Source organism: Opisthorchis viverrini (genome assembly GCF_000715545.1).
Source record: "Opisthorchis viverrini unplaced genomic scaffold opera_v5_153, whole genome shotgun sequence".
Taxonomy (NCBI): domain Eukaryota; kingdom Metazoa; phylum Platyhelminthes; class Trematoda; order Opisthorchiida; family Opisthorchiidae; genus Opisthorchis; species Opisthorchis viverrini.
The window spans coordinates 1,149,229-1,164,147 of record NW_008751810.1 but is presented as its reverse complement, the minus strand read 5'-3'; the positions used below and the strand labels follow the sequence as shown (position 1 = coordinate 1,164,147).

Below are 14,919 nucleotides of genomic sequence, written 5' to 3'. Positions count from 1 at the left end.
TTTGGTGAAGCAGGCTGACCAAACTTGGCACAGAACATGGGAAACAGAAAATATGCCAATGCGCTTCTTAATAAGAGCTTATGTATTGCAAGGAATTCACTCAAGCATTTTGCGATGCCATTTCAGACAACATTAAAAGACGAATTCACAAGGCCGATAACTATTAGGGTTTCACCAGTTTTCCGGTGATTGATCTAGGAAATGCGTAGGTAGTGTGAAAGTACACCAAATGGGAACTGGTCAAAGTGGCTGTCTCCGTTGGTCAGTCAAACTCCCAGATGTACGTCATAACTCCACGATCCATGAGTGGAATGGTTAATTTCTGAGGAGATACGGTGTTCTTTTGAATTTTAAGACGTAGTTTATTCAAAAGGGTTTATTTTAGATACAGGTCCCCCAGGGTGGGAGAAAAACATGAGATTCTACTTATGGCTAGAAAGGATATATTTTCAAGAGGGCTTGTTGACTCACGCATGTGGTGTGTAGATTATTCCACCACGTTAAAACCATGCAGCTGCCCATGTTCTTGGTTGTCTCACTACCACCTGTCATTTGGCCATTTAATCTCAAATTTCATCACCACCTAAAGAGCATCCTCTATGCGGTTAGACGAAAATTGTTGACTTGAAGCTTTTCAACTGAATTGTCGTTCTGTAAGTGCATTCAATCAGTGTCGACAGGCGGAGAAGCATTGTGCCTTCGGAGCGATTCGAACTTACAACCTCCCAACTGGTAACTGAAGATCCGTATGTTAACAGATATACTAATTTGCATTCCAATATTAGTTTCACGAGAGGCTCACTTGAATATCTCGTTTATGGTGTTTTTAAACTGAATTGCTGCAGCAGATTGCCTCATAATTCATTTGGTACGATATTCGAAATATAAATATACTGTATGGACGTAACACACTACTCACAAGGCTACTGTATAATCTTCGACCGCTTATGGTGTGCGATGTATCAAAAAACGTGCCAAATGATATACGGGGCTACCCGGTGCAGCACATACAGTTGAAGAAAATCATAAACGAGAGATTCAGCTGGGAATCAGGCGAGTCTCTTGTGAAAACCAAATTGATGTTCAAATGAGTGTATTTGTCGAATTTCATTCAATTCGGATCCAAGTACAAAGTAAGGTTGACGAAAACTCGTGGACTGCGCCAGCCCCAAGAAGTGCGGGACCAGTCGTAAGCTGTCGAAGGGTTTTCAGCAGCCTTATGTGTAGTGCGTTACGTCTATCAAACCGGTATTTCAACTTAAAGAAAATATACCTTATTTCTCGCGACTAGTTTCTTTAAGAACCTGAACTAGTACGACGGATCTGATAGCCATACAACCGAGGTATTGTTCAACGGTTCATCTCGCCGTTAATATGAGGAGTTCGTTGTGTTGAGTAGAGCAACAAACAGAGTTGATCACATGCTCCAAAATTCCTCTTACAATGAGGTAAAACCCGCGTACGATAAGTTCAGATATCAAGCTAATTCGCCCATGCTAGGAACTCACACGAACTACAACAAGCAGAACTATACTTGACGTCCAAACATCCTGATTCGATTACCTAAACATCAATCAGTATCAATGTCACACATTTCGCGATTTCTGAACACACAGAAGGGCAGAGGGGCAGAGTACAAATTAAAATTTCCGGCTATTTTTTAAAGCGCGAAAGTTTTCGCATCTAACCCAACCACACTTCATCCCAGTATGACGTTATTTTCGCAAAACGATATCAAGGCCAAACGACTGGCTATTGCAATCAAAGTTCAGTCAGTAATAAAACACTTAAGGATGGATACGTCCGTTTAAGAGGTATGTCCGTTTAAAAACCTCAGAGGTGAAGACATGGCCGTTCTTAGTACCAATGTAGACAGTTCGGGTGGAATTTCTGTTCAAGGACCTGGATTACGGTAGCCTTCATTGATTTCATCTGTGGTTTTTTCTCTTCAAACGTATCGGAATCAGAACTGTTTTGACCAATCGTAGCCGCAGACGGTTTGGTCTATCTACTACGACCAATTTCTAGGAGCACTCGTCTGTCTAGCAACTGCTACAATCTTGTGAGGCAAACATTTCGCGGGGGAAGTCCTATCAAATCTTTATTTTCGAACAAATTATCTAAGGATAGACACGAACAGGTTTCCTGCTTGAATTAGCCGTTGAAACAATATACAATAGTTTTGTCGGAGCTCATCAGATAGTTTGCGAATGGAGGGGTTTCGTAAACTTAAAATGGTCCTCAAAGGTTAAGGTGCAGGATTACTTATCTGAAGGTTTGTGATTCGAACTTGAACCTGGCCTTCTGATTGGGCCAGCTTGGGCAACCTGGTAGGGTTTCATCCCCTGTGCCTTCTTCAAATTGCACGGCAGCAGACTGGCACCACTCCTGCACAAATTTTCCGCTTTCATTACTGTGAAGATGTCCCCAAAGTGTCGATAAAAAGTGGTCTTTTCTGCTGGCTGAACGCTGTAGATGTTTATTTTAGGGTACGACAATGAAATGTTCATCACAGAGTCTTACGAATGCAACAGATTTGTATGGGTACAAAAAAAGGAACTGTCCAAAACTGGTCTCTCCAGAGACATGGTCTCTGCTGATTAGGAGACAATTGAACATTAATAAACATTCCCGTTGATTGAGGACCATATTTGTAAAATCTCCACGGCCAATACGACCGTATGGTTGTACGGGAAACCATAGCGATAATCTTTTCTAGTGTCTATACCTTCACGATGATGATGGTGATGCTTTCACAAACACTTGCTTATCTTGAAAGATTGGTGTCATCGCTTTGTGGAGGAGCGCGATTCGGGATCTTTGGGAAGCACGGGCATGAGGAGCGCAGCTGTATTCTTACTACTGACAAAGCTGTTTAAGTAGGCAGAAGTCGATGCTCCAAAATCTGACTTTCAAGATGCGAGGTATTTCCCGGGCAAACCCGGGTTTTAAGGCGAACTTGTTATGAGCCCGAACATTGGCGCCATGTGTACCGCCGTAATACACTGGTGATAGAAGATGCAACTGGTTCAGTTAGGAATGAGAAAAACATGCCAAAAGTCAAACCGCGTTAGAAGTGTTCAAAATGATCTCAACATAGGTATCCGTCAGTTACAATGAAATCTGTTGCTTGCAGAAAATTAGAATACAGACTGTGTAGTTTAGCCGAATGGAGAACTCACTCATCTTCCAAAGGATTGTTGACAGAAACCAGGACATCTGCGCTGTCACTGGAGTACCGGTACAGTGCCTGATAGATTCGTACCAAGTGTTCAACGGTCTCGTTGAATTTAGCAACCTTTTGCAGGCCAGTTAGATAGACCATGGACGTGCAACTAATGGTGAGGTAGAAAACACGGGGCGGTACAACTACAACGGTCGTTCTGACGACAGGCTGAAAAAACTAAGTCTACCAACAGTCTCATTATGAGAGGCTCTGCAGTCATTGTACGCAATAATCCCGATTAGGACCAAGGAGAGGCTACCTATGGCAACAGAACTCGAACAAATATTTAGGGATACGACAAACGAAGGCTCTCCAATCAAAACAGAGTGCGGTTGACTGTTGATGTGATGCGTGTGAGGTGGAGATGACAACTTGGTAAAATCAAACGAGATTTATTGTACGGATCAGCTCACAGGCGTTCGTTTGAAATTTCTGTTCCTTGAGAAAAGTACACAGGTTTTTGTTGTACTTTGCAAGCTCATGAAATGGAATCCAGTGAAACTGATATTCTTCTCCTTCAACATGTGAACAGGTTGTGCAGTCAAGTTTTTAGCCCCAAACATCTGAGTATTTTACGCTCACAAACGATTCCATAACTACAACAGACACTTCGGCCGCAAATTAGCAAATGCCGATTGTAGTACAGATGGAATGTCATCATTCCTAAGGGCTGGGAAACGTATGCTTATTCCTGTTTCCTCGATCAGCATCCGAAACCTTGCTCTGAAATAGTACATTTGTCCCATGGACAGACAAACTCAGCATTCCCAGTTGTGTGAACAAATCCCTGGGAGAATATAAAATCTGTGGGGTTTCCCGTACACACATTCTTCAGACAGAGCTGGTTTTCCTCGATTTTTCATATTAGAACACACAGTATCGTTCAGCTGTAGCAACCTTTCGGTGACTAACTGCCATGCCACACGGAGGTTGCACGAAGATACTACCAGGTTGCCCAAGCCTAGACAGGGGAAGTCGAAAGGAGAAGGTCGGGTTCGAACAACGGACCTCTGTGAACTACGGACCTTCCGGTCAGTAAATTCGCACTCTAACCACTTGGGTCATCTCGCCCCAGTAGCCAGCATAAATCATATTTACCCAGAAGCATTAAAAAGTTTAGTGATGCGACTGAGGTGCCGGATCAAAAATGCTAGTTAGTCAGCGGTGAACAAACTGGAAAACTGCTTAAGTCTGTCGCTTTCATCGTAGTGTTCATACAGTTACGACAACACTTCTCCACACTCCTCTACTGACTGGAGCTTAAATAGGGCAAGTCGCAGAAATGGGAGCCAGCCTGTCCGTGGAAAGCTGAAACCTTCGGCTATGGGCTGCATATGGGATCGAACGAAGTCTACTTGAGAATGACTGGATTCAAAACTGATTTAAAGCGTCCCCCACGATGTGCTTTCCATGTAGGACTCGGTGTATTAATATGAGACAGCAAACCAGGATGCTCCGGATAAAATTTACTATGTTTTACCGAACTCCTCCACAAATATGTTTCGGGCATCATCACCCTTAACATACCAGGACTGATTTTAATCACATTTGCAATTTGACAAGTTTTCTGGTATGCTTTGAAGAGATCTTTGCCGGTAATTTCCCCGTACCTGCTATGGGCAGATGCTAGCTTATCGTAACAATACTGGGGATTTAATTCAAGGATAGACTTCAGTGGCTTCGAAGTACTCGTCGGAATACTGGATTTATCAACCAGTCGGAGTCGGCCTGCCGGCCGGATCGTGCGTTGGGCAATGGAGTGCTACCTACCGGAAAGAAATATATTCCTTTGAGGAGACAATATCTGCCCCCTCCCCAGAATTGCTTCAATAGAAAACAAAAAAATACAGATTCGTGAATAGAACCACTTCAAGTATGAAAACAATTCTACTGATCAGGATTACCATGCGCGAGTGTATCTCATCCACTGTGGCTTGAGTATCACCAACCTGCTCTGTGTGTGACGTGCTCCAGCCGTTGTTACAATACTCACGGCCAAGATACAACAGTTGACTGAATCGAGGGAAGTCACACCGTTGCAGGACAGTTTGGTAACACTGTTCCTAACACAAGCTGTTTGACAACCGGCGAATCTTGGTTGGTTATGGAATGTAGCACTATTGTCCCGATGGTGAAGTGGTCCTTTGGAAAACCAAGTTCATTATCCTGTACGATTCTATTTTTTCTTCAGAGTGGAATGCAATGAGTAAACGTTCTGTACCACCAACCTTATTTTCTTGGCGGTGGTGAAGGATTCAAAGATCACTGCCACCGTAATCGATAGATGCGGGTATTGTTCACAATGGGGAACGCTCATCACCAGATAAATGCCCTTTCGGAACGTTGGAAACATGAACCAAGATTACATTATATCGCTTATGCATCTAACAGCCCATTATGCAAACAGCGTAGCGTGTAGTGAACATGCCACTTGGTGAGTAACCATCCGACTGAGTAAAATGCGTTGAAGCAACTTGATTCGTAAAATGTATCGAGAATACAGCTAATCGGAACACTCACTGCGGATCTCGGTAGGGTGGGGAGAGTTCCTCTACCGTCTCTATGACAACCTCGGACGCATCGTTCGTACGGCCGACCTCCTGGAAATGTAACCTAAACATGACGAAGAAAAAACAGTGCGCACATGACGAATCAACCGATGGGTGGTCAGGAAAGAGCAAGATGAGGCATTACAACCAATTCAAACTGAAACTAACGTTTTTGTGCAAACAGACATTTATCAAAGAAGCATACAAAAATCCGTTACTGTATTCGGTGAGCATTTCCCGACAGGTTGATCAGTTTTCGCTTGAGCTCTCATAACCTCCAGTATTTGAAGGTGCACTTAAAGAGGTTAACATTGTGGGAGTCTGCAAAAAGTAGTCCACACTTAAACTGCTGCAAGGAATTCCCAAAATGACAAGGGTTGTAACACTTCCGATAATAAGGCAAGAGAAGACGGCGAGTAAATTTTCATATTTATAAATGTACCGTATTTGACGGTAAACACGTTGAGAAGATTAAAAGAACACATTTTGTGTTTTCCTTCGGAAAGCATGTTTATGCTCGTAACACACTACTCACGAAAAACCATCAACAGTTCCTGGGGCTAATCCGGTAGGCGGAGGCCCAGAGTGTCCATCAACCCCACATTCTGCTTGGCCCCCATCTGGTGGAAATTCAACAAATACACTAATCTGTGTACCAATTTGGTTTTTACGGAAGGCCTACCTGAGTTCCAACTGAATCTCTCGTTTATGATGTTCTTCTTCAACCGAATGTGTTGCTGCTGCCTTATGCTCCAGCGGGTACGACATTGAAGACATTATAATACATTGTACAGACGTAACACACTACTCGCATTTGTGCTCTTTTTGTGGATAAGTAGTACAAAATTGTGCGTAACGCAGAGTTCGAACGGATAACAAACATGAGTCAGATCGATAAAAATTTGGAGCTTGACGCGTGAAACAAACGCCAAGAAAACACATTGAATTTCGTCGTTGCATTCAAACAGGGATGAAGTTGTTCTGGTTTTGGTGCAGAAAAATGGAACATGTAACCGTCTGGGCGTAACACACTACTCAAACGGTGGCTGAAAATCCCCAACAGCAACCTTGTGAGTAGTCTGTTACGTCTATACAATGTATTGCAATATATTGACTATCGCACCAACTGGACCATGAAGGGGGTTGGTGCAGCAAATTCAACTGAGGCGAACAACTTTGAACGAGAGATCCAGCTGGATTCAGTTGAGTCTCTTGTCTAAACCAAATTCGTGTGCAAATAAGGGGAGTATACGTAGCTGTCTACAGTGACTAATGTAGTGTGCATGAAGTAGTCAGCTGAATAACTGCCATCAACCACTGACGATTCGATCCGCGAAGCCGGAAATTGGGGTCAGCGCGGACGCCGACTACGAAGAGCACAGAGTCCAGAGAGAGAAACACTCGGTCACACAGTAGAAACAAATCGACTCTTTACATAATGTTGGGTAGTGCTGCGCGCTTAAATTAAACCAGCACCTTAGGCTGACCACAAAATGGACTACAGGTAAAAATTTTCCCTCGCTATATTTTGCAAACCTCATCACTTTTACCACATCTTTCAGTACGCTTCTGCAGAATCAACAATTTAACGCGTTACAACTGATTACCAGGAATTCGTGTTTATTGAACCGGCTTAGAACCAAATGAAAGTAAGGTCGTTTTTCAGTGACATAAGTTAATGTTATGGGATCAAATAACGCTTCCCGTTAAAATAAAGCGGGGGTTCTCCACCGAAATGAGTTTCTACGTCATGATCAGACAAACTAGTGACCATATGACAAACACGTAACGACATAAGCTTTTTTGGTTTGCTTACCGGGCTGCTTCTTTCGGATCCTGGGTATCGATTTGCTCCAAAATATCGACAACGACACTTTGGTTTGTGGATGGATGAACGAAGACTTCTTGGTTGTCTGGGATTTGTCGGAGGTCACTGTAAGGGTGGATAAAGCAAGCAGTCTCGAAGCAGAACGCTCCGTCGGAGCAAGTCAAAGTAATGAACGCTGAACAGTCAAAAACACAAGGCTGGTAAAAACATTATCATTATAGAACTGGGGCAGACAAGTGAATGGTGACCAAAAGAAAACGCGCTTATTAATCAAAACAAAGGTGCAAGTCAGAAAAACGTCACAAGCATATGCTATTCCATCCAACCTGCTGTTGAACGCGACTCAAACCATTCCGATTCATGATAATATTCTCCTTATCTAATGACCTCCTTGCTGAACGAACCCTGCATGCTCAAGATGCCCTGTGTACTCCTAGAAGTAAGTTCATTTCTTTAAGGTCGTAATGCAGACGAATGAGTTATGAATCGGACTATCAACAAACCAATGGAGGAACTTTCACACATCTTCGTCGTTCTGCCAGACGGAATCGTCATGGCTTCGGTCAGGAACTGTTCCGGTTGGGTGGGTCGGTAGCGCCAGAATTCTCGTAGTTTCTTGCTTTAAAATGACTGTATATACCGGAGACACACAATACAGCTTCAAGAGTAAACGTATCTGCACTGTATTGTACTGGTATGAATGTGCTTTATAGGACGAAAATTTACGCAGTTTTCGACCGAGCTTATTTTCTGTTAATATCGTGATTCAGTTCACATGGGATAGCCCTAATTCAGCTATGCGTTTCGGTTGCTTGTTCAAGGCCCTTCGTTTGAGTTACGGGGTTGCCTGAGTAAAAGTGTTAGCGATGTTTGTGGCCCAGTCGTGCGTTTCGATCTCATTCCTCATAAAATTCTCACCATAACCTTCATTATTCTCCTTACTAGACGCAAAACCGTGGTCCAGAATTGAATTTAACTTGTGACCAAAATAAAATCTTCCAGAAATCGGTCCTGAACTAGCTGCCGTTCGCGAGTTTTGTTCCAGCACAAACTTTGGCGATCTTTCCAAAATCTGTCTCCTAAATAGATTTAGTACGTACAACAGAAGAAAAGAGGGAAAACCAAAATATACGTTTAATTAGGAGGATTACTTCAAACATTCTATCACCGGTGCCTTCGTCGCACAGAAGGATTCGTCTGGCTCTAGCAAATGCGCTATGAAATGGTGCGCAAGCGAAGACTCTGGAACAAATAATAATCGTGAGGATGGCAAAAGCAGTCGGGGCACATACTGCGGGTGCTCAGCCGCTAGCTACCAAAGAGATGTTTTTCCATCCTTAAACACTACTGATGGAATGTCGTGTGCGAATGGGATATGGAGGCAGTCACAGTGAGTGTTGCGATCTTCAGGCCTTCACTGCTGGACCCACGTGAGGCTCCTCGCATGTAACCGCTACAGGATATAGCAGGTAAACGATTTCCTTGTGGCTTTTTGTTCACGTTACAAGTACTTGAAAACTTCAGTCTACGTTCTAACAATTTGTGTCGAAAATCTTTGGATAATATGGCACAACTCACACAAGGGGTTCACTAACAGCACTGACAGCCATCAAGTGTTGATACATTAGGCAGTGTGGCGAACTAACCATGAAGAGAAACTGTACAAGCTTTACGGAGAACAAGTAGTCCCAGTAGCTCAAGAAGTATGGTGTCCATCCCGTAAACGGGAGGTCAGCGGATTAGATCTGCCCCAAGGCGTACCTGTTCTATCATCCTATACATCCTTGGATTTCTCACTTCGAGATCTGAGAAACCCCCCCCTAACATTATGTTCTACTGCTGAGCTCTAACAACACCGGAACTCGAATCCAGTGATTCTCAGCTTTGTTGTGGGTAAACAGAATAATCGCACGAGGATTAGAGCAGAGATCATCTTCCACTAGCCACGCAACTATGTGAAGTTAATAAGTGGTTTGCTGGGCATAGCCCGTGCATCACACGCGTTGAGAGTCTGACCGGCCGCAAATGGTCAGACAAACTTTTCATTTTTTTTAACCTCCGTCGTAGGTGTAACAAAGCCGTAATAAAGTAAATAATTAAGTAAAAAAATGAAGTGAAAAATTTTTTTAAAAAAATTTAAAATTTAAAATTAAAATATTAAAATTAAATAAATTTAAATTTAAATGTAAAATTTAAATTAAAATTTAGAAATTTAAAAAAATTAAAAATTTAAAACATTAAGTAAAAAATTGAATAATGATAAGTAATAAAGTCGTGGACTTGGAGTTTTGCAACCGGTAATTATAAATTGGAAATCGTCAGATCTCCAGTCAATATACTGAAAGTTTGGACATAATCTCAAAACACTTGACTAGTCAGACTCCCTAAAAGATTCGAGGCATCGGCTACGCCACGTAAGCGGTTTAATTCGTGTGCACGGGTCAGACCAATGACTGCATAAGGTTGTGGTCTATTGTGAAATTTATATCTCAAAATCAAACGATTGGAACAAAACGTGCGATGGACTGCTTTGCATGGACTGACCAATCCTATATAATCAAAATCCAAAATCAGTTCAGTGAAGATATTAGGGAAAAGAGGTATGATATGGTTAGAAACATCGAATAACCAGTCCTCCTTTTGTGAATCAATTGTAACACCGAAAATAGATAAAACAGCTCCCGAAGTAGTGTGCATCGCAAAATCTGACGAAGGAGTGAAGTACCACTAGTACACGCTGTGGTAAGCTATTCGAAAGTTAGTGGAAACGCTGTCAGAACAAATGAAGCTTTCTAGGGACTGAACGTGGTGCACACTAACCGACGCAAATCAGACTGTACCTTGCATCGATAGCGTATGACGGAAGAACTAATGTGAAGGCTCCATCAAAAAGGTAGCGGTCTTGCATTTCAGAATGATTCAGTGTGATGGTGAGACAGATGGCTTGAATACACCTGAAAAAAAGAAGTACACTACTGACGGTTTTGATTTGGTGGGATATTTAGTTGGAAAATATTAGTGTACTCAGCAAAGCTGGAGATAGCGGTGATAGTAATTCAAGTGTGCAAACCTGGAGCCCTTACACGGAGTTCTACGCAGTTTGAAAAACACTTATAATGTATGGCATAAAATATGTGCCCCCTATCAACCTCTAGTCGGGTAATCTCCCGAGTAGCAAACAGCTCTGGAATATACCCAACTTGAGAAGAAGCATATCCAATTTCCAAAAATACAAAATTCTTCAGACATGCTTTTGGATGAGGGCTCCAACCATTCACCTGTCTAGGCATGCGTACTCTGGCAGTAATCAAGCCTCCACACAACCATAGACCGCACAGGTACCGATAACGCAGTGCCACAATTGCTGTCGTATGTTGCCACTAACGGGGCACAGACCACGGTCGGCAATCAAATGAGGACAACTCCTGTTTTTATCCAACATAATATCTTAACCTACATCTGATTCGTAGAGATCAGCTATTGTCCTGAATGAGGGCTTAGCAAAGCACAAGTAAGATACAGGTGCGACCAGGCGGCCATTTCCCCATGGACCCAAAACCAAATGAAAGCGATGATTGCCTTTTGCTCCGATCACTGTTCCTCCGAAGTACTGAATTCCGACTCAGCAGTAACCGTTTAGCAACCCGGCATCCTCTTACTGACAAACAAGATGTGGCCAGACATACCAGTATCATTTACAACCAAACGTGCGGGTCCATCCATGATTATCAATCGTCAAGGGCTGCTAAAGTTGTTCAAAATCCTACTGTTTATCGGCAGGTTCTGAGAAGTCCGCCGAAAAACCTCTCACATAGCTATCGAAAAGATTTCAGCATTGTCAAAGCAGTTCGTGGGAAACTTTGAATGCTGCATTCTCAAAGAGACCAATTGTAATCAGAGCTAGATAAAAGCCACCATGCTCGCAACAGGGAACTCGGCACTTGGGGTCTTCGGGACCCCAAAGAATAGACATTGAAATTCACAACTCTTACAGCCGCTTCTCAATCCGAGACGTCGTCCGACTTCCAACACTGAGCATAATTTGTCCAGATGGTTTGTTAGACGTCAGCTCAAGTACACTACGTTCAATGGAAAAACATGATGACTTCAATAATGCGGAGACCCTCGAATTCAACGCACGAGGCGCAAGTTCTGTGACATCAACAGGTGGGACATAAATTAAGCACACTTTCACATTGCATCTAATGCTTGAACAGCTTCGCGCACACCGGCGACCACCTCATTTCACCAAATTTTTCGATTTCGCAGATAGATTAAGCCCTCTACACACACTTAGCTAATGGGAATCATCCCCAGAGTTTGTGGATATTTAACGCATAATTCATCCCACATCCCTGGCGGTTGTCCACTGTAATATCCAACGAGCTTCCCGAGATCAGTAGGCAAGGGTTTACTTCAGACGTGTTTGTTTGGTTTTGTTAACGAGGAGACAAAATGATTCTAACTGGCACGGTATAGATCACCGATGATTTGGGGTGGCGTAGATAGCTGCGCATCGAAGGCAGTAGCTGATGTAGTTGATGCGTGAAAATACAAAGGTGTCAGCGAAATTTTCATCAGGAGGATTGGGACTGGGCCACGGCTGACCATGTCTCCAACCATAGATGTATGTCGTCTCGGGGTGAAAAGGGCCCCGATCAGCAGTAATGATTCGGTGTTCCCACCAGACTTGGGTAATGCTCCGAAACCATCCTTGGTCAAACACACGTCCTCAGTGCGCAGCGACCAAGTTTCTGTTCCGTATAGTAATATGGAGCGCACCACAGCACTGTAAACTCGATCCGCGATAGATAAGCTAATGTCACGACCACGCCACAGGTGATGCTAGTTCATGAAACTTGGTCTGGTCTTCCCAATCCCGATGGAAATATTATTTTTCGCGAGACCACTGGAACTGATACAGCTGCTCAGATTGTCAAACGTGTCTACTACCTCAATCTGCTCATCTGCAAGCCTGAGGCTAGGGTTCCAGCCTACTAAGGCTTGCAGTAGCACTTTGCAATTTGCAGGTATGAAGCGCACGCCAAATCGTGAGGCAGGGTTACCTAGATTATTCACTACTGTTCGCAGTACGACAGCATCAGGTTGTCTGCGTACTAGATAACTGCGACTGAATGCCCTGGGGAAAATTTCGACCCCACAAGTAATAGGGCCTGATAGTGAGTCTTTCATAATAGCATCGATGAAGACTTGGTGCACAGCGCCTCAAGGAGAGTTAATATATGGAGGACTCTTTTGCTCCACAGAACGCCAGTGTACGCGACGGTCCACAGAGTCGAAGGCAGATGTCTCACCAGTTTTGGTTTGACTGCTTCCCTTCAGCACTTGTGACATGGCTGTGGAACGAATTTCCAGGAAGTATAGCCCGTGTAATCATTGCAGCACTCAAGCGCGACCACCTCGTCTAGGTGGCAGCTTTATGTCGGAGAAAATGGCAGTACTGTTGTCAGTCCCTACCCAGAATACCTAGCTAACGCCACTCCGCCGTTGGATGCTGGTATTGTACTGGGTTAGGTTCAGGAAGGGGGCAATGCCTCATGCTCCATGATGCCCAGTGGTATCTGTTGGAATTTTTTCGGAAGGCATAGGTAAATCGCTCCTGGTCGTTTTCCCTAAAGACAAATGGACCTTCGCAATAAGCCCTCAGACCTATCGTTTCTCCTCAGTTTTCACTAGGGCTTCCTTCCGTACTGGTTTTACGGCAGTTAAGTACTAGTGCACTACTTGTCCAACAAGCGGTGCGACTGTTCAGCATTCTCAGTATGACAAACTCTGGAATGCTAGCAAATCCATCTTTCGTATTCAGACCAGTTGCCTTCATACTCTCGTGAAACAGGTTATCAAGTTTCGCAATATCATTATCCAGAGGCATTACTGTAGGTTTTAGCTCAGTAAAATGGAAACAATAGACTTTTCCAACTTGTGGTACTAACAGTAATAGTCCGCCAGTCCACTCTATCTTTACAACCGGTTAGCGAATTAGCGACCACATAAGCAGAAATTCATCCTGTCTCTGTAACGAGCACATTACAATATGCTCGATTCTTCGGCCACATTCATTACACAAACAACCCAAGCGCCGACGTGACAATACAGCGGAACATATCGTCATGGCAGCCGCGCTACAGTCAATTAATCCTACCTCCTTGACGTGCCACATATGCTATTGGGGGCTCGAACGGCGAACTGAGGCGATTAGGAGATTCGGCAATCTTCTACTAATTTCTACTTTCACCGACTCACCACAAGGTCTGGCATCATTCTTTTATACCGTCTGACTAAGCCCCAAACAGTATTACTTTCAGTGTGCTCATTCTATTGCCATAGGAAACTAGTGGACAGTGTCCGCACCTGTAAAGCATCCCTATAGGTCTTTACGGAAGGGTAGATTTGTTCATCTCGGAAAATAATCCCTTATTTGCGCACACTGTAAAGGGATTCCCAATATCTGAAAAACTGATGATTTGATACTAAAGAATTAACAGTAGACACAGGATGGTAAATGACGAGTTCATGAATAGGAAACCAACGGTAATGCTATTACCTTGTCCATTCTATGAACTGACATTGTATACATACCGACACTAACCGGCTGAACTTGTGCTTTTCCTACTTTATATTTCATATGGTTACCCAGCTAACATTTTACCATTCTTTTTAACTCCCCTTAGTAATCAAGAGAAGAGTATTCTTGAGTAACCGAAACCTCAGAGAATATAAAGGTTGTTTCACAATCCTTTCCCAATCCTCCAATACGGTCCTCTTCCTCAAAGGGACAGATTTGTCTTGGTCCCACAAAATTCGGCACTCGCTTGATGGAAAAGTGATGGACTACTCTAAAAGGACCGGAAATTCATTGACAACTTTTGCCTTATGATTCCCACACAAGGAAAACCGTTTTCTGGAAAGCAGGAGATAGGGAAAACTCCAAGCATGGGGATTCACTTCTGTTTCCTTGTGATAGAACTTGAAGTCAACAGCGGCTAATCTACTTAGTCGCGAAGAACATAATATTGTGAACCCAACTGCGCGATGAAAAGTGCGGTGAAGTTGAATGACCCACTTCCTTAGACGATCACTTAATACGGAATGAGTCCCTCACAGATTAAATGAAGACCGAAATTTCGTCGTGTATATCGATTCAATCAATGCCGAAAGGCCGAGAAGCATTGCACAACTTTTTAACCCTTAATACGAATCACCAGCGGTGGTCATTTCACGAATCCCGAGGGAAGTTCGAACCGGAAGTTCCCCGGTTAGTAACTGAAGGCTCCAAATCTCGCAGGTACAGGCAG

The 14,919-nt window shown here is 43.4% G+C and overlaps 1 protein-coding gene across 1 annotated transcript in view; it reads right to left on the bottom strand.

Moving 5' to 3' along the window:
* T265_06995 (hypothetical protein) overlaps window positions 1–11,476 on the bottom strand; it is a gene marked incomplete at both ends in the record, with an annotated part of 11,721 nt that extends 245 nt beyond the window's left edge. The window contains 6 exons of the mRNA XM_009172412.1: window positions 3,183–3,335; window positions 5,747–5,839; window positions 7,592–7,800; window positions 10,148–10,308; window positions 10,424–10,557; window positions 11,415–11,476. Of these exons, the coding sequence (XP_009170676.1) occupies window positions 3,183–3,335; window positions 5,747–5,839; window positions 7,592–7,800; window positions 10,148–10,308; window positions 10,424–10,557; window positions 11,415–11,476 (812 nt within the window). The remainder of the gene's footprint in view (window positions 1–3,182; window positions 3,336–5,746; window positions 5,840–7,591; window positions 7,801–10,147; window positions 10,309–10,423; window positions 10,558–11,414) is intronic.
* Between the last annotated feature and the right edge of the window lie 3,443 nt (window positions 11,477–14,919).